At 44.3% G+C, this 20,575-nt stretch overlaps 1 protein-coding gene across 39 annotated transcripts in view; it reads right to left on the bottom strand.

Moving 5' to 3' along the window:
- The window catches only part of NRXN3 (neurexin 3), a 1,708,033-nt gene that overhangs the window by 1,590,031 nt on the left and 97,427 nt on the right, over nt 1–20,575 (bottom strand). For 28 of the 39 annotated variants that reach the window (XR_013521429.1, XR_013521430.1, XR_013521431.1 and 25 more), the window contains one exon: nt 7,426–7,443. The exons of the other annotated variants lie outside the window; for them this stretch is intronic. Coding sequence is in view for 24 of the 28 variants with exons in the window: in XM_078335524.1 (XP_078191650.1) it covers nt 7,426–7,443 (18 nt within the window). In the remaining 4 variants the exon portion in view is untranslated. The remainder of the gene's footprint in view (nt 1–7,425; nt 7,444–20,575) is intronic. 39 annotated transcript variants of the gene reach the window in all.

Below are 20,575 nucleotides of genomic sequence, written 5' to 3'. Positions count from 1 at the left end.
AGTTACTTATTGTACCTGAGCCTCAGTTTGTTTCTGGGTGAAATGGGCCAAACAGCAATTTACCTCCTAGGGATATCAGAAGCATTAAATGAGGCATGCAAAGCTTAACATTTCCATTCCTGGCTCAAAATACAAGCTCAAAAATGTCAAGTGTGTTTTCCAATAAGGTAGTAAGGAAGAAAAGCAAGAGGGACTACTGCCCCAAAGAATAGCAAAGAAAAAAAAAAGTATCTTATAGGCACTACTGGAGTTAGGAGGTTTAAGTCTTTGGTAATGGAGAAGGCATTCTCCTGGTTGCTATTCCACAAGGTATCTCAGTCAGATGGTCTAAGCATAGTGCCTCAGAATCAAAGAAACCTGAAAGCTCATCTGCCGCTAATCTATTAGGTTGAAAAGAAGCCTACTGCCCAGAGAGGTTACCTGACTTGCTCAAGGGCGTACAGCTCCTGAGAAAAGTGGCAGAACTACCAAGCAGAAATTCCAGGCCTGAATTTACATTCTGAAACTTACCATACCTGCTTCTGACTCGGGCAAAGGATACAATGTCTTGGAGCCCCAGGTCCTTCATCTGTGAAGTGGTAGATGCCTGGCACACTGTGGGTTCTCTATAAAATACTGGTCTCCTTTGCCCCCTTTTACCGGTTCCTAAGCCCCACTTGCAAACAATGGCTGGGATCTAAGTTTGAGGGACCTCTTCACTGGAAGCGCAAAGGGCAGGACCGATAGGAGAGAACATGCAACAGGAGAGAACAGTAGGTGTGTCTGGGAGGTTCTACAGCACTGCACAGGACTATGCCTCTAGACAATTATGGAGACCAAGACACAGCTACAAGCGGGGGGTTGGTTTTCCATTTTTTAAAAAACTTTCTGGGCCAAAGTATCTTCATCTATAAAATGGAGACATGTGCTCAAAGGATCAAATGAGATAGCTTATGTGAACCCCCAAAATTTGAGACAAGTCTCAGTTAATTTAGAAACTTGATTTTGTTGAGGTTGAGGATGCACTCTGACACAGCCTCAGCCCAAGAGGGTCAGGGCACAGCTTGGCTTTATATATTTTAGGGAGGCATGAGACATCAATCAATATATGTAAAGAGTATATTGGTTTTATATATGTAAAAAGTATATTGAAAAGGCAGGACAACTTGAAGCAAAGGCAGAAAGCGGGGAGGGGGCTTCCAGGTCACAGATAGGTGAGAGATGAATGGTTGCATTTTTTTGAGTTTCTGATGAGCCTTTCCAAAGGAGGCAATTGGATATCTCAATGAGCAGAGGGGTGGCTTTGAATAGAATGAGAGGCAGGTTTCCCCTAAGCAGCTCCCAGCTTTACCCTTGAGCTTAGTGATTTCAGGATCCCAAGGTTTATTTTCCTTTCACATTTATAGTAATAGCCATTTTATACATGGCTATGTGCCAGGCACCGTTCTAAAGACTTTACATGCACAAGCTCACAATCTTCGAAACAACTCCATGAGGCAGGTTCTCTTATTGTCCCCATTTTGCAGGTGAAAGTGGAACCCCCACAAAGGTAAAGTAACTTGAATAGGTCACAGTGCATTGATTGAGACAGCTTGTCAACCAGGCATCTGGCTCTAACCCAGACGTAGCAAACTTCTGTTTAATAAAGAGCCAAATGGTAAACACTTTCCAGGCTGTGTAAGGCTCTATCACAGCTATGCAACCCTGCCTGTGCAGCTCAAAAGTAGCCAAAGACAGGCCAGGCGCGGTGGCTCACACCTGTAATCCCAGCACTTTGGGAGGCTAAGGCAGGTGGTTCACAGGAGGTCAGGGGTTCGAGACCAGCCTGACCAACATGGTGAAACCCCATCTCTACTAAAAATAAAAAAATTTGCTGGGTTTGATGGTGCACACGTGTAATCCCAGCTACTCGAGAGGCTGAGGCAGGAGAATCGCTTGAACCCAGGAGGCGGAGGTTGCAGTAAGCCGAGATTACACCATTACATGCCAGCCTGAGTGACAAGAGCAAAACTGCATCTCAAAAAAGAAAAAGTAGCTGGAGACAATTCATAAAGGAATAGGTGTGGCTATGTTCCAAAAGAACTTTATGAGCATCGAAATTCAAATTTCATATAATTTTTGTCTTACAAATTGTTTGTCTTTTGACTATTTCCAGCCATTTAAAAATATAAAACCCATTCTTAGCTTTCAAACCGTACAAATCCAGGCCACAAGCTGGATTTGACCCTCAAACTGTAGTTTGCCAACTCCTGCTCCATCCTATGCTATCTTGTCTTACATCTACATGAAAGAAGTAAGGTGTGAGACAGAGTGTGCCTGACAGTGACCAGTGCAGACTAAGTAGTCGATAAATATGCATTCTTGTTCCCTTCCCTAATCTCATTCTCCTTCATCCTGCCAACCAGATCAGATATCTCATTCTGTGCCCAGCACAGGAGAGGAAGATGAGGGCTTTAGCGAGGTGAACTGCAACTTCTTGGTAAAGACAGCCCTGTGGGCCCCAAAGGGGAGGAGAGAATGGCAATTTGAGGTCAGTGTGGCTCAAACTTTAATGAATATACACTTAGAGGTCCGGATAAAATGCAGATTCGGATTCAGCAGGCCTGAGAGCCTGGTCAGTCCTGCAGGTCACCCTGTGAGAAACAAGCTTCAAGTGCATCCCCTTCGTGTCCACAAACACAAGTCAGACTCATGCTGTCTCTAGACTATGGGTTCAGAACAGTGTTCTTCAGGCTGGACTGAGTGGCTCCCTGGAGACAGGGCAGGACCTGGGACACATAATCAGGTCCCCTCCCCAAGGACAGCCTGAGATGACTTACAATAGAGGAGGAAGACAACACGGGGCGGGGACCAAGAGCGGGTAGGGGAAGGCTCCTGCAAAGGCGTCTGTTCCTTTGGCAACAGCAGACAGAGGCCTCCCGAGAACCCGGCAGACAGGAGCCCCTCCCGCCGTGCCTGCCAGGGCTCTGATGGACGGAAGCAGGAGGCCTATTTCCTCATTGGGCCTCTGAATAACTAGGGCACTTCCACAAGGTCACAGTTATTCATTTAAATTCCAGGTCTAATCAGCAGGCAGAGCCTGCGAAATTATCCCTTCTGAGGAGAGAGGCTGTCATTGGAGAACCATAAACAGCCCCTCCAGGCAGGAGGGAGATGCACTGGGGGAGGGGAGAAGAAGGGCCTCATACCCATAGGTCCCAGAATTGTTTCCTGGGCTCTAACCCACGACTCTTCCCTCTTTCTCACTTCCAAATGGCTTCCAGAGAGTTCCAGAACAGGCAAAAGGCAGGGGAAAGTTAAAGGCAGGGCAGAGATGCCTACCTCTGCCCTGAAGCAACCCAGGAAGACCAGTGACAAATCCCAATGTACAAAAGCATGGGATAAGGTATTTGACAGGGGTCCCCGCCAGGCCACAAATGGGTTACATGGCCTTGGACAGGTCCCTTCCCTTCTTGGTCCTCAGTTTGTACTCTTTGGACAGGATACTCGTTAAACTCTACCATGTCTTGGAACCTACAAACTCAAAATCCTCCATTTGCTTGTGGCCATACTTCTTGTTCAACAGAGATTTTTGAGGTTAAGCTCAGTGCCATGTGCTGTGCAAAGAGCTGGGTACACAAACACAAACAGGACACAGCCTGTCCCATAGCTCGAAAGGCAGGGTCTGGAAGAACAAGAGCACAGGCTTTGAAGACAGGCAGATCCGGGATCCTGGCCTAATCATTAGCAGGAGGTGACCCAGGCAAGTTACTGAAGCTCCTTGCGGCAACTTTTCTTCCTCTGTGCTGAGGATGGTAACACCAACCTGGAGGGGCTGACGTAGAGGGTCAAGAGATGCAGGGGAGGTGTCAGAGCAGGGCTCCCTGGCCCTCTTCAGCACCTGCCAACTGCTTATTGTTACTGTTATTGTTCTGAATCTCGTCCCCAAAGACTAGGAGAAGGAGATATGGATTTCGCCCCGTGAAATGGAAGAAAATGTGCCTGCTCCTTTTTCCTGGGTGTCCCATCCTGAGTCCCCATCCTGTCTCTGGGACCTTAGGAAAGGTGTTGCCTACCAGGCCTCATCTCAGACTGTTTTACAGTAGGGTTACTTCTAACTCATCTCCTCCACATGTAAAATTAATCAATTAATCAATTGTCCCTTTATAGTCTTCCAGCGGCCTCTGGGTAAATAGTTACATTAGCTCATAAAATCCCCAATTTGTCTTCCTGAGGGGAAGGAAAAAGAAGTCAGAGAACCACTAAGGGCTTCTTGTTTCAGAACCACAGCGCTGCTGGCTCCAGAATGCCTGGCCAGGGGCTCAGAGAGGCAGGAGGGCCCCACTGACCTCAGCCAGGGCCAGGCATGCTCAGGCCACCTCCAGCCATGTCCAGGACGACAAGAGAAGGTTCCAAACCAGTGATTTGCTTCAGGCTTAGAAACCACAAAAAAGCAAGGGGTTGGTGGGGCTGCAAGATTGGCAATCAGCCCTTGACACTTCAAGGACAGAATGAAGAGCAGGAGATGTGAAATTAGGCTGTAATCCCCTCTTGGCCCTGTCACTCAACAGCTGGGTGACTGTCACACATCAGTTAACTCCCTTGGGCCTCAACTTCCTCAGCACTGAAATGGGCTCAGGCCACACCCCTCAGAGAGATAAGAGAACCACATGAGACAGCAGCCATGAAATTGAAATGGTGTGGGTCAGGCTGGTCATAGCTGCTGTTATCTGAGGAAGGGTTGAGGGCCTATGTTAATTTCTCTTCCCAGGTCCACAAGGGGCGTGGTTTCAAAGGCAGAACTTCCCAGCACCATACCTCTATCCACCTGCGCCACCCCCAAACCAATCGGGGAGCCTAGAGTTCTTTGTCTAATTTTCCCATGGGTGGGAAGGTAGACTGCCCAGGTGAGCTTCCTTTGTTTACAAAGCCCATGAAAAGCTCTGGGAGGACTGTGGGCCGGGCAGCCAATCCAATAGCAAAGTCAAAAATCAATCATTCCAGTGGAAGTTTAAAGGAACTCTTCTCATGGGACAAGAACCTGAATAGGGCAGGAGTAATTCGCAAATTAAAAGTCCCCTGCCTCTCACCTGTGCAGACTTCATCTCTGGATCCCTTCCCACGACAGTGTGGGTGCACTCACTCTCTCGCTCTCTCTCTCTCTCTTGCTCTCTCTCTCTCTCTCTCCATAATAAATCACTTTTCTGCAAAGCTCTTTGGATCTGATATTTACTTAAACAATATCACTGTGCTGCCTGGGTCTCCTCCCCATTCTTGGGTGAGTGAGAGCCCAAGGACCTGGAAAAAACATATCTGATCAGGGAACAGTGAGTGTCACTGGGACGCCCCCACAGCCCTGCTCCTGTCCCCAGGTTACAGGGTGACTCACAGACCTCTACCTCTTTGAAAGGACGGAAGAAGGCCTACAGGTCCACTGGTTTTCACTCTGCCATGCTATCTCATCCAGAACCAATATGGTGCTGTGTGAGTTCTAGAAAAAGATGCCCCTTTGGTCAGGTTTGGCAAGAGGAACGCAGGCTGGATTCACACCTCAATTCGTCCCCTTGGCTGAGAGACCCTATGCAGGGCCCAGCTCTATGTGGTAACCCCTGGACACATCTCTGCTGGGACCTAGAAAGAGAAGCCACATTGCACTTTACAAACAAAACAAGGTGTTAGGCTTACTCCCTTGCTTCCTTGAGATTTCCCAGCAAATATCATCTTATCAGAGGGTACTTCCCTGACTACCTATTGTAAATTAGGGACTTCTCCTCTATCCTGCTTCAATTTCCTCCACAGCACTTCTCACCCACCCCCCGATTCTATATATATGTAATACATACAAAATATACATATATATGTGTATACATGCATGCACATAAAGTATATGTATACATACACATGTATGTGAGTGTCTGTGTGTACATTTTAGTTCACTGTCTGCCTCTGCCTAAAAATAAAAGGCCCACGAGGGCACTGATTGTCTTCTGTTTTGTTCACTGTTTTGTCCCCGTGGCCTAGAACAGTTCCTGGAACGCAAATATTTGTTGAGTGAGTGAGTGAACTAAAATACTATTAAATAGAAATAATAAATTTAATGGCATCTTCCTAGGAAATGCTGTCCTGGGCTTTGGTTCAAATACCAATTATTTTCAAAGGTAGGGGGCAGGCAGGAAGAAATGGAGAGACACTCTCTGCATTAAGTAGAATAGCTGTATTCTTCTTTTATGTTGTGTAAGGGCCCACATAGAACAACGATCAGAAGAACCCTACTGAAGTCTGGTAGATTATTTTGGATATTTAAGACAAATAAAAGATAAATTCATTTGGAAAGAGGGCTGCTAATAAAGAAAATATCATATTATCTCTAAGCAAAAACAAACAAATAAGCAATAGTCTCATTAGGAAATACTTACAAAATCTTCAATCACTGAGAATTTTCATTGATAGGTCCCAGCATTTTCCAATGGAGTGAGAATCAGAAGTTCAAATCCCAGGGCTACCATGACAGGCTCTATTACCATGGGCAAAACTGTTTAACCTAACAGGCCCTACATTCCTGTACATTAAAATGAATATAATGATACCTATCTGGTATTAATGCCATAAAAATTAAATGTTAAAAGGACTAAACAAGAAAACACATGAAAATACCTAAGATGATGCTCCCTTCCTATTTAGTTAATTCTTCTTCTTAACTCAAAGTGCTAGCCAGTTCAGAATAGTCTCAAAACCATTCTAAGTCTTCTGATACTTAACCATAAAGGGTTGCATCAGTTCGGATGATTTTTTGTATATGTACACATAAATGTGTCTGTACACATACAATGCCTAAAACCAGGACTCTGCATGAAGACATACTTTAAAAAGAGAAAGGCATAATTATTATAAAGGGGGTTCTTTTATTTTTCCATTGACAAAAACCATTTATTCAAACCATCCCTCTTTTTTTCCACAGTGAACATGTATTATTTACATAACCATGAAAAAAATAAATATTGCTGATTTCATTATTAAAAAGACATTTCTTAGAATAAAAAGAAAGAAATCTCCTTTCACGCACATCATATTTTCCATGCGAAGTATGTCATATCTTCTACTTTGAACCACATGAATCTGGAGAAGATAAGCAGATGTATGGAAGAAAAAGCAAAAATTGTTCAGTAAATTGGGGAAGACATATCTAAGAACATCTTTCCAAGTACTTTCCCCAAAATGCTCGTTTTCTGAATCACCCAGAAATACTAATGAGAAGGAAGAGATTATATTAAGTATGAGAACCATATTCCTTTGGTTTTAAAATGGTTTTTCAAAACCAATACAAATCCATCAATTCAAGGCATTTCTTCTAAACCTAGATCAGTGAAAATGCAACATACTCAGAATTAAGTCTCACTCAGACTCAAACCATGCACAATATAGCAGAGGGGAAATTCTCACAGCAGCTGTGCAAACACAAAGACTCACCTGGACCTTGACTGACATCTGTGGCAGCATTTTCAAAGGGCAGGAAAAGGAGAGAGGAGAAAGAAGGGGAGAAAAAGGAAGAAGAGTGTTAGCAGCACACACACACAATGCCATGTGCCCTTGCATGACTATCAAGTTCATGCAAGCCCCAAAGGTGCTCATTTTCTGAGCACTTAGCGCTACCTTCACCCAAAACCACCCATGCAAGCCGAGGAGCCAAGCTCCCTTTTCACTGTGCATGTAGCAAGAGAGGTAAGCTTCACATCTGTCCGGAAAGACATCATCCTGGAATCAGATAGGGCTTCAAAAAGCCAAGCAGACTGGAATCCTGCAAGAATATTAATCAAAATATTCTGGTTGATTTCTGCACACTGACACCAAAGCAAATCCTCCTCCTCCTCTTCGGATACCAAACACTGGACATGAAGTCAAGCAAGGTTTCCCAGCAGAGAGAAAAAGTAATAATAAACCACTCCCTTGAGAAAGAAAGCAAAAGAAGCATAAGAATTAAGAGCAAGTTATAGCATTATTCACCACACAGGACTTGAAGGACATAAGATCACAAAATATTGACAATTCCTCCCCTCCCCAGTATACTCAGTGACCATTCTTCATCACAGACAACAGTGTGTGTACGTGAGATTGTGTGTGGTAGATCATCCACATACAAATTGAAATCCTGCCTCCTCCTTTAATTGCTTTCCTTGCTTTTCACCCCATCACTAATGACAGAAATTGCCATTTGAAATCACTTTTGACAACTATGAATAAACACCCAACCCTAGAAAGATTGACATTTGAATTAAGCCAATGAACTTTCAAAAAAAATGAAGAACGGTTTACTCCTATCAGCTCCATGAACAATATAATTTCTTCCTCCTTCCCTCAGATGTGAAATAGAATCGTGCTGGGGAAGCATAACCCAGAGCAGCCCAAGGCACTGTTAAAACCCTAGACCCAACCTGAGAGGATATTCTACAGCAGAGGAGAAGGAATAAGGGGCTGCTTCTGGAAACCACTGACCAATCTGGCAGTGTTTGATAACTCACTTAGAATCACTGAATGGTGGATCTGGAGTAGCCATAGATGCTAAGTACCCAATTTAGTTCTTTTTTGTTAAGATGGAGGATGAAAAACGTGGAGAGACCTGTACAAAGTCACACAGCTACTTCAGGGGCAGAGACTAGAAAATATTCAGAGACTGAATCTCTTGAATCCCACCCAGTCCATCATCCATTCAACTGAAGCCTAGGTCCCTCAAGAGCAAACAGGACCTGATTCAGTTTGCAGATTAAAGTGATCATGTTGAAGCCTTGGGGAAGCTGAGAGAGCATCTCCCACCTACCCCACGAGTGGGTCATGGTTTATTCTCTGTGCCTCTAATTTGCTGCCTGAACAAGATGGGTAATGTTCTTCATGCCAACCAATAATGAAAAACCTGCAATCAGATTTGTAAAGCTCCAGTGTGTCCCTAGGGCTCTTGCGAAAATCCAGGTGCTGACCAACGAAGCTGTGCCCCAGAATAAAAAAGAAACACACCCATAGCAACAGCTGAGCACTTCTCTAGTGCCCACCCTGCCTTCCCTAGAAGCTGTATCTGCCCAAAGAAACCTGTAGAAAGCTCTGACTCATCCCTCAGCCACACCCCCATTCAGGTTTCCTAGTGTGTTAGATTTAGGGATGAGTGGCAGGAAGAAGAGAAGAGGTGGAAAGGGAAAATATGCTGTATAAATAACTAGGCAGGGTCATTAACTGTAACTGATGAATTGCCTAGAATAGCAGTTATTAAAATACCCCTTAATTAAACAGGATATCAAACTATTTACATGTGGTGGAGTTCTGTGACTGGAGAATGTCAACACCATTGTTCACACAAACAGGCTCTTTGGGGACACCAAGTCCCAGGGAGACAGAATTTCTTGGAACTCCAAAGATTTGAACCAGGTTTTGGTTCAAATCCCAGCCTGTCTGTGGCCTTGGACCCATCACTAAACTTCTAAGCGTCATCTTCCTCTGCTGTAAAATGAGAATGACAGCAGAGCCTCCCTCGTGGGGGTGGTATGAGAATTAAATGAGGTTAAATACTTGTAAAGCACTGAACTAAATACAAGGCAAATGCTACATAAACGTTAGCGACTCTGATAGTTACCACTTTGAATTACTGCAGATGGAAATATCAAAATATATTGACCAGATGGCTAACTGGAAACACCAAGAGATCACAGGAGTGAAGCCAGTGATTTGGGTTCCACTTTTCTACCTATGAATAAGGACATCTGCTCCAGATCTCCCCTCCCTCTGGTTCTTTCCCACCCCATTCCTCAGCATGAACTGAGGGGGTGAAAAGAAGCAAGGATCAAAACAAATTCCATCCTATTTCTTTTGTTTTCCCTCCTCAGGTCTCAACTTGACATAGTTCTAGTCCTGTCGTGTAAAAAATACTGCACCTATTGTTGTCAAAGAGGGGAAACAATGCCACCAAAAACAAACAAACAAAACCCTCTGGCTGGGGATCAAGGTCCAAGCTCAGTTCCTAGCTGTGGCACTGACCTGGAGGCAGGTCTGAGCATTATTCCAACTTTAGGAATAGAGACAGTCTGTCACCTGGCCCCTGGCCCAAGAAGCAGTGAGTGACCTGAATCTCTTGACTCAATTCTGACCGACAGAATGAAATGGCAAAGGCAAGAGGCAGACGAAGGAGGGGGATGGCTAGCAAGCAGGAATCAAAACCTTAGCAGTGTCCATCTGCCAAACTGCCTGTCCAGCATCTTTTTCCTCTTCTTGCAACAATGCTCAGCTGTTTTCCAGGGAACCCCACTTCCCACCCATAGCCCATGTGGTTTGGTAGAGGTGTCCTCCACTCCCACTTGAGCTCCAAGGGTAGTAGCCATGTGACTCAGGTCAGGTCTTGAGAATATTCTGTCTCCAATAATTGGCTCAAGAACAGACATGTGACCCAAACTCAACCAATGAGAGTCTTCCCAGGGAACTTTACTGGAATCATCAGGAAATGGGATGCTTTCATTTCTCTGGAGTGGCCATATTCCATCTTTGTTACCATATGAAGACAGCTTACCTAAAAATGTGGGGAGCACAGAAGAAAACAGCTTTCCTTAATATAGTAAAGGGATTAAGATGACCTAGAACCAAATCCCAGTTCTACTCCCTCATCTAGAGGCAAGTGCCTTAGCTTCTCTGAGCCTCAAACTTACCATGTATAAATGGAGATACTAAAAGTATCTATTTCCGTGAGTTTTATCAATGATCATCTATTCACCATTCAATACATATTGACTGAGCATCTATTATAGGCCAGACTCTGCTTTAAACATTGGAGACACAAACATTGAATGAAACAGTCAATACTCTTGGGTTTTAATGCAAATAAAAACAGATATATAATGACAAATAGTGATTGGAACCAAGAAGAAAGGAAAAGCAGAGTAAGTGCCAGTAGAGTATCCCCATTTTAGAGAAGGTAGTTAAAGAAGGTCTTTCTGAGGAAGTAATATTTGAGCTGATACCTGAAGAAGGTGAGAAACACTCTATGTATACCTGACAAAGACTATTTAGGCAGGGGAATAGCAAATACAAAACATCTAGGCTGTACCTGCTCAGTTGGTTATTTCTACTGTTATGACAGAAAAACCAAGGACTGGCTTACATTACCATCCCCCTCTCACCTTCCTAGCTCTACCACTCACATACATCCTCTGTAGGTAACAGGTACTCAAGAAATTCTCAAGGGAAAAAATAATCCTGATGATAACTAGCTCTGGCCCAGTTGCAGCCACCTCCCTTAGGATCTCCATGATCTAAACAAGAGAAACAAAACCGGAAAGAAAGAATTAGAAACTCACCCCCATCTTTCACCTACTCTCTTCAGCATCACAACCAGAGAAGAAGTAAATTAGGGCATTCCCGCCTCCATTCAGAACCCCACGGACACTTATTGCATATGCAACAATGACTTCAGCCACAAATGCATATGCTCAGCATGATTATTCTCAAGTCCAAAGGAAACAATTTTCTGCAGTTTGAAATACGTGGTTCTTCTACCCGATATGGTTTGGCTGTGTCTCCATCCAAATCTCATCTTGAATTGTAGTTCCCATAATCCTCATAAGTCATTGGAGGGACCCCATGAGAGATGATTTAATCATGGGGCAGTTACCCTCATGCTGTTCTTGTGATAGCGAATCAGTTCTCACGAGATCTGATGGATTTATAAGGGGCTTTTCCCCCTTTTGCTCAGCACTTCTCCTTCCTGCCGCTATGTGAAGGAGGACATATTTGCTTCCCCTTTTGCCATGATTGTAAGTCTCCTGAGGCCTCCCCAGCCCTGCAGAACTGAGAGTCAATTAAACCTCTTTTCTTTATAAATTACCCAGTCTCAGGCATTCCTTCACAGCAGCATGAGAATGAACTAACACATAACCACTGGGGGGAAAAGAAAGGACGTTCACTGCTACCTCAGTTGGGGTAGCTCTCCCACCTCACCCTTCATTTGTACTAGATCATCAGGAAAGGTATGAGTCCAAGATTGCCCCAACTTACTACTTCAACTCCCCCATGCCACTGGAGGAGCTCTGGGGAGCATGGGACAGGCTGCACAGCCAGCCTCCTGGAAGCAAGTCCCAGTCAAATCTTCTGGGATCCCACCTGGTGAACTCTGCCTTGAGACTGACCTATTTTCTAGGAGAGAAAATAGAATATGGATTTAAATGCAGTGGCACTCTGGAAAACTACAGGCCCAGCAGTATGAGAAAATAAAACAGCAGGAGGTAGCTGAGGAAGTATGCTGGCACAGGGGAAAATGCCACTGCCCCTAGATCAATCGTACCTAGTTTGTCAACTGCCTTTTCTTCTGCAATTTGCCCCCACTTTTCGTCTATTAAAAATTAATATACACACACATATATATATATATACACACACACACACACACACACACATACTTACCTATGTATTTCCTCAGGCCAGTCCTGGGGCCCTGTGCTGCTCCCCCATACACAGACCCCATCTGGTCTAACAGTAGCATCCACAGGCAGAGGGAGCTGTGCAGATGAGAGCCTCAGAAATGGGGGAGCAGCAAGGCAAGGGGTCAGAAACACCTTTAGCTGCATCCCTTCTGTGTCTGTCTGTCTTCCTCTGTCTGCCTTCCTTCTATGTGACAAGAGGAGGGACTTGGGGTTGATTTTTATAATACTCCTATCCTCTCATATATGAAGGTAATAAAACCACCACCTAACATTGACTGAGGGCTATCTATGTGCTAGGCCTTGTTCTAAGGGCCTCACAGCAACCCGATGAGGTAGAAACTATTACCACACTCATTTTACATATAAGGAAATTGAGGCACAGAAAAGCTTGGGTAACTGGCAAAAGGTCTGTAGAGTCAGAACCTGAATCATGGAAATCCAGCTGTGGATTCCCCTTTCTGTCAATCACCATTCTGGCACTATCACCCCATCAGAGGGTAAACATGAAGACAAAACTGCATGAAAGTAATATTAATCCTAACAAAGCTCATATTTACTCTGTGTGCTATTATACAGGCTGGGGTATAGGAAAGCAGCTCTGGGCCCCAGAACTGGGCTGAGGAAATATCTATGTAAATATGTGTGTATACATATCTGTGTATTGATTTTTTAATGGGCCAAAAATAGGGGTGAACTGCAGAAGAAAAGACAGTTTAAAGCCAGATAAGATTGATTTAAGGGAATTGGCATCCTCCCCTAGGTCATATGCATCATCTTATTTAATTCTCATTATAACCTTAACAGGAAAAGACATTATTAATCCTATTTTACAGATAAGAAAACTAGGACCTAGAGAGGATGCATTATGATTATATATCTCAGACTCAGTAGCATACCAGGTAAGGGTCAAACTATATTTTTTAATGTAAGAGCAAACTAGGACAGAAACCATCTGACCCATGGAGCTACAAATTAGGTATGAGAATATTAGGCACCTCACAGAAGTAAGAAAAAGGTATTGCAAGGGACAGAGGAAAGGGGTAAATGCAGTAATGCTATAGACCTGAACGACTGGCGCCCCTGCCCTGGGCTGTAAGTTTTAGAGGGCCACACTCTGTTGACTATGCAGCCACATCCCAGCCCAGGACCTGAAGAGTCCACAGGTCAAATCGATATTTCTACCTGGAGCCAGCGACACTTGCCCCCACCTTTATAGAATATGCTCTGATACCCAGAATTCCTTGCCCAATTGCCCCAAATCCAGACGGGGGCTCTTCCCAGGGTCCATTCTCTCAAAGCAGCCCAACCTACTGATAGGAGCACTCAAGTGTCAAGAAGTGGCCAAGAAGAAGCCCTTTGCAGCAGTTGTGGACTTTGGCAGGCTGGGGCGTCACAGAAATGTGCATGAGGGCCTTCCTGGTGCTACCAGTGAGAGAAGGAAGGCTAGCCACTGGCCTCCATGTACAGTCTTCCCCAGGCCCTCAGATGGCAGGGCAGGTCTTCCACTGAGGATTACACTGAGCCATAACATTAGAAGGAAAAAAAAAGGCAAAGACTGCACCTCCCCAATGGCCTATTGGCTCCTGCCCCCAGGGAAGTCAAGCATACGGTTTTCCCTTCTTCTCCCAAGAACAAACAGAAACAATTTTTTTAGTTAAGAACTAAAGCAAATTTCTAGCAGCGAGGAGGCTGTTTCCCGTTCTAGGACTCTTTCTGGCTCTCAGTGTCTGAGCTCTTCAAACACAGGAAGAGTTGTCTCCATAAAAGTCTAGGTGGTGTTAGCTTTATCCCTGACATAAGGGTTCATTCATCTACCTTCATGGAGGACTGAGCCCCAGAGCCCTGGTGCTGTTTGCTTTTGTTCTTTGATGCTAATAACTCCAGATTGCATGATGGAGCATCAGTAGCAGCTATATCAAGCACCAGCCAGCCTGGGCAGGCAGCGGCCAGGAGGGAAAGAGGAAGGACCAAGACAGGCATTTCTGTGGACCAGGTCACCGCTGTACTCAAACACCTTCAGGGTCTCTTACATATTTGCGGTGGCTCTGGCTTAAAGAACCAGGATTTGATTGACAGTTGGGAGAAGAGGCAATCTACTCGTTACAGATATAATCAGAGATTAGCGCATACAGTCTTTCTATTTATTTATTTATTTTAATCCTTTAGGGGTTTTGAGTACAGGCATGGGAGTAAAGTAGCCTGGGATTTGAATCTTGGTTTTGCCACCTGTCACTTAAAATATAAAAATATGTTTAGCAAATTTCTTAGCTTCATGGTCCTCTTCTGCCTCACGGGAATAATGGTAGTAAATTCAGTTCTGCTGGAAGCATCTATGCAATCCTAAAAGTCATTTTGCTATGCCAAATCAGACAGTAAAAATCACAGCGCTTAACTGGAAAAACGAAGTTTTTCCAGTTAAAAATGAAGGGGCAGCACCTATAAACTTCATCAGTGACACATAATAAAATAAAGGAATAGTTTTATACATGCTAAATCACTAAGACGTACATAAGTACTACAGTAAAGATGGTAGGTACTTTTGACAGACTTGAAGTTTGTAAAAGTGGAAAGCTTATGAACTGTTGTGAAGTGTAGGAGGAGGATCTCCTGGAATTGGACACAAAGTTGAAACATCCGTTGTGGGGTGGGACGCATAAAACACATGGTGACTGAAGCTGCTGGTCCAGGTTTGATGTGTGCACTTTGACTGTTCCTATACAGCTTGCTTCTGCTGGCTACAGTTTTTCTGCCTTCACCTAGTGTTTCTTGCGGACAAAATCATGCATAATCAAAAGCAAAATTATTATGCTCAAAATGTTCCCTAATACATCAATTGCATTAGAACAAATTTGCATTTTCAAAATAAGTGTTGTAACAGAATGGACTGTCCCCAGTTTATATGACTGTTGTGAGGATTAAGTGAAATAATCCATATAAAGTTGTTCAGCACAACTCCAGGCACACAGTAAACATTCAAGAAACTTACTGAAATTATTACTGTTTCTGCTGGCTTGTTGACGCATCTCTTGTAAACTGAAAATGACAAGCTGAGCTGCTATTGACCTGTTTAAGCCTTGCAAACAAAAGCCATTTCCAGCCAAATAATATTTCCCAGCCTTAGGCCATGAGGTTATCACCTGAAGTACTCTCCCACACAACAGGGTGAGGGCCTTGGGAAAGCCCTCATAGCAGAGGAACACTGCCAGGGAACGGGATGCATATATCAACTTCCTAGGGAAAGCAATAGATGCTGTCCTCCCCACAGTGCAGCGTGACCCACCAGGGAAAGGAATACACATCTGCATCTCAGAGGACACCAGGAAATCAAAACAGAAACTGGCCTAAATGAGAGGATGTCCCATGATCTGCTGGGAAAAAGAAAAGTATATCACAGTAGGAGAGAGAAATCTGTCCGTTCCTATGTTGGAAAACACTCTAGACATAGTCATATCTCCAGTTTTTCTCCCCCCACCCCCTTAGACAGCACAGGGGTTAAGAGACAGATTCTAGATTCAGGTAGACTCAGATGAAAATCCTGGCTCTTGCACACATGCAAGCTCAGACATGTTAACTAAACTCTTTGATCCCTAATCTCCGCATCTGTAAAATGGGGACAGTCTACTTACCTGGTAGGACTGATGGAAGCATTATAAAGAACTAATGTATGCAAAAGCCCTTAGCAAGGTATCTGGCACACAGGAAGTACTAATTGAGGTTGGCAATCATAATTATTGCATTACTTGACCCCCAGTGATTTCCTTGAGACAGAGGATCTGCCCTCTTTCAAAAAGAATTCCCCACTTTCTGGAAAGACTCTGACTTGCCAGAGTTTAGGCCAACTGGATGAATGCTCTAGGAGAAGCAAGTGGGTCTCCTAGGATTTCGGTGCAGGTGAGTTCTGCAAACTTTTCAATTCATTACAAAATAAAGGGTCTTAGAAGAGGAGGCATACTATAGCTCCTCTGTAGGAGGTGCTGATAAGGAGTGTGGGAAAGAGCCTTCAGTTTGGAGTCAGAAGCCCCAGTGCCTGTTTTGTTTTCCCAGGATTTTTTTTTGAATTGTGATAAAATACACATAACATGAAATGTACCATCATCACCATCTTTAAGTGTACAGTTCAATGGTATTAAGTACATTGTAATGCTGTACAACCATCACCACCCTGTTTCCAGAACTCCTTTCCATCTTGCAAAATTGAAACTCTGTACCTATTTACACTAATTCCCTGCATCCCCTCCCCTGGCCCTGAAAACCACCAGTCTACTTCAGTCTCTATGAACTTGACCATTCTATGTACCCCATATAAGTGGAACCACACAGTGTGTGTCTTTTTATGATTGGCTCCTTCCATTTAGCACAATGTCCTCATGGTTCATTCATGATGCAGCATGTATCAGAACTTTCTTCCTTTTTGAGGCTAATTAATGCTCGGTTGCATGTATAGTCCTCATTTTAGTTACAGAGGCCCTGACTTTGAGGCCTGACTTTCCAGCTTTCTACTAGCTGTGTAACTTCTGCCAGCTGAGCCTCTCTGAGCCTCATTTTCCATATCCCCAACTAGTGGAAAAGGTGACATTAATTGTATGACCAGGTTGCTGTGAGGTTTGAATGAGACCATAAACGTGTAAGTGCTTGGCAAACAACAGAGTGCTACATCATCCGTTTATTTACTCCAGAAAGACTACCCAAGGGGCAATTCCTTATGAGCCAATATGCTAGATCTTAGTGTCAAAAAGGTTTAAGTGGGATGCCTATTCACAATAACATTATAAAAGAAATCTGAAAAACATGACCCAGAAGAGAGCAGGCAGGGATTATTATGTATTATAATTCCCATCATTTACTGAGTGCTTTCTGTATACCAGGCCCCAGCAACTGCCGTGTATGTAAATAACCTCCTTCAATCCTACTGATGTAGATACTGTGGTTAGCCCACTTAGCAGACAAGGAAACTAAGGCTCAGGGAAGTTAATGTCCCCAAGTTAACTCATAAATCATGGCCAGGATTTGAACCTCAATTTCTCTGACTGCAAACTCCTTTTCCTTCCCACATTACCATACTTCCATCCACAAATATTTCTTCCCTTATGGGTCTAACTACCCAAATCTATCATCCTTTGGGACATAAGGACACATTTCAGGAAATTAGTATGTGCTTCTGAGACCAATGGAAAGAACTGATGGTCATTAAGTATTTTAGAGCATAATGTGCATTGCTGTATGCACAATGTCTGCTGCTACATGGGACCTCAGGAGCCACATTTCAGAGAAAGGATTACAAGCTGGGGCAGCATATCCAAAACCAAATTCCATAAATATACAACATCCAGCAAAATATGAACAGGTGTTCTTTGGAAAAAAAAATCTGTGGTCCAATTAATTTAGAAAACACCAAGTTACTGCTGTTGTTAATATCCCAAGACTTCAGAAAATTTAACCTATGGTGTCCAAGAGGAGATAGAGTCCATAAGGGGTATATGTTTTTAGATCACTGAAAACTCCCCCTCGACCCCTCAATTAAACATCGAGTAACGTCTCACAGAACACAGTTTGAGAAAGTCTGGCTTTGGGATTCTCAGAAAAGCTGGGAAGGTTTACAATTTACCATAAGTCTTTATCCTCTCCCTTTTTTGTTGTTCTCATCATGAGCCTTTGTGTCTGGTTCTATTCAAAATAGCTAACATTTATTGACCAGGTGCTACATGCCAGACACTGACTTAGGCACTGGAGACTCAAAAAGATGGCTCTGCATGCAGTTAGTCACCAATCTCATGAACCAAAGATGACGTAAATGTGATAGGGTGGCCTTACATGCTCTTCTATTATGCTTAGCACTAATGGGGGATTGAGACTTGATTGAGAACAATTCGAAGTCTTTGGAGATACCTTAAGTGGCCCCCACAGGATGGACAGCAACAACTGAGTGGAGAGAAACCTTCTATTTTTTAAGAGACAGTGTCTTGCAATCACCAAACCTAGAGTACAGCTGCATGATCAAGTGATTCTCCCAGCTGAACCTCAGTAGCTGGGACTACAGGCACATGCCACCATGCCCAGCTAACACTTTTTTATCTTTTGGTACTGATGGGGGTCTCACTGTGTTGCCTAGGCTGTTCTTAAATTCCTGGCCTCAAGCAATCCTCCCACCTCAGCTTCCCAAAGTGCTGGCATTACGGATGTGAGCCACTGCACCTAGCTGAGGAATCTTTTGTAAAAACATTTTACCATAACGGGCCGATGGTCAGATGGACACCCCGGAGGGCTGGGCTCTCTGAGAGGTATATAGAAAGTTTTGAGCTCGAGTGCCAATATTGCTTGCTATTCATTATGTGACCTTGGATAAGTCCCCTAAACTTCATCTATAAATTGGGAATCATTATATCAATTCCAGAGTTGTCAAGCTTATCAAAAGAGGCAATTGTATATAAAATGACCTGCCTGACACCATGCTCAGCACACATTAGTTCCCCATTGTTTGATTGCTGACATCCTAGAATACTGTGTTAAGAAGGAGTCTGGGAGACCGACTCAAGATGGCGCGGTGAGAACAACCCAGGATTGAAGCTCTCGGTGAATGCACGGAGGGTGAGTCAGGGCCGCATTTCCCGAGGGATCTTTGTTGCCCACAGAACGGGGAAATTCCCAGGTATAAAAGAGACGTGGGACGCCAGCGAAGCAGGTTTGGCTGGTGCAGCCGGCAGCCGGTGCTGCAGCGCAGTGGCCCTCCACAACGCTCCGCACAAAGCACACTGGTCCGGGTGCCCTGTTGAACCGGCAATCTGAGACTTGAGAGGGCAGATTGGCATATCCATCTGATTGAATGGGACTTGGACAGTGAGCCAGGCCAGGAGAATCCAGGGAAACAGCGTTTGGGCCAGGACAGTGGGACAAACAAAACAACGATTCCAAATGCTCCAGGTGGAGAGTTTCACTGCTGGCACAGCTGAACCCAGGACGGTGCAGCTCGGTGGGAGAGGGGCGTTTGCCATTACTGAGGCAACCTGCCCCTACTGAGGTACACTCCCATTGCTGACACAGCCTGCTGTGGCCGAGGCAACCCACCACAACAGAGAGACTCCGCTGCAGGGCATAGCCCATGGCAGCAGGGCAGAGACCGCAGCAGCAGGGCAGAGCCTGCAGCAACAGAGCGGACCTCACACCAGCAGGGCGGAGCCTCGGCAGGCAAATAGTGACTAGACTGCCGCCTAGCTGGGCAGGACAGCGCAACAGACACATAAAGAAAACCCCAACCCCCCGAGACAGAGCATCTGAGAAAAAAAGGGGTTTTCTTTATGAGTTCTGCTGGAGCAGAATTAAATGTAGCAGTCTAACAGCCCTGAATGAACAACAGAGCTCACAGGTCAGCACTTGAGCTCCTATAAAGTACAGACTGTCTCCTCAAGCAGCTCCCTGACCCCTCTAAATCCAGAAGACTGACATTTGGCAGGCATCATTCTGGGACAAAGATAGCAGAAAAAGAAACTGGTAGCATCCCTCACTGTTCCACAGCTGCTTCAGGTGCACCCCAGACAAGCAGGGCCTGGAGTGGACCTCAGCAGTCGTACAGTGGAGGGGCTAGACGGGTAGAAGGAAAGCCAAGTAACAGAAATACTTCATCATCAACAATCTGGGCGTCCACTCAGAGACCCAATCAAAAAGTCAGCAACTACTCAGACAACAGGTGGATAAATCCACAAAGATGGGAAGAAACCAGTGCAAAAAGGAGGAAAACACCCAAAACCAGAACACTGAGACTCCTACAAAGGACCAAAACTCCTCACCAGCAAGGGAACAAAGCTGGATGGAGAATGACTGTGACGAAATGACGGAATTAGACTTCAGAAGGTGGATAATAAGAAACTTTTGTGAGCTAAAAGAACATGTTTTAAATCAATGCAAAGAAACTAAGAACCTTGAAAAAAGATTCGAGGAAATGATAACAAGAATGGATAACTTAGGAATATGAACAAATTGAAGGAGCTGAAAAACACAATATGAGAACTTCGTGAAGCATGCACAAGTTTCAACAGCCAAATTGACCAAGCAGAAGAAAGACTATCAGAAGTCGAAGATCAACTCAATTAAATAAAACAAGAAACCAAGATTAGAGAAAAAAGCACAAAAAGGAATAAACAAAGTCTCCAAGAATGTGGGACTATGTGAAGAGA

The sequence above is a fragment of the Callithrix jacchus genome, chromosome 8 (genome assembly GCF_049354715.1).
Source record: "Callithrix jacchus isolate 240 chromosome 8, calJac240_pri, whole genome shotgun sequence".
Lineage (NCBI taxonomy): Eukaryota > Metazoa > Chordata > Mammalia > Primates > Cebidae > Callithrix > Callithrix jacchus.
The sequence above is the reverse complement of the archived record's forward strand: the minus strand, read 5'-3'. Positions and strand labels throughout refer to the sequence as shown.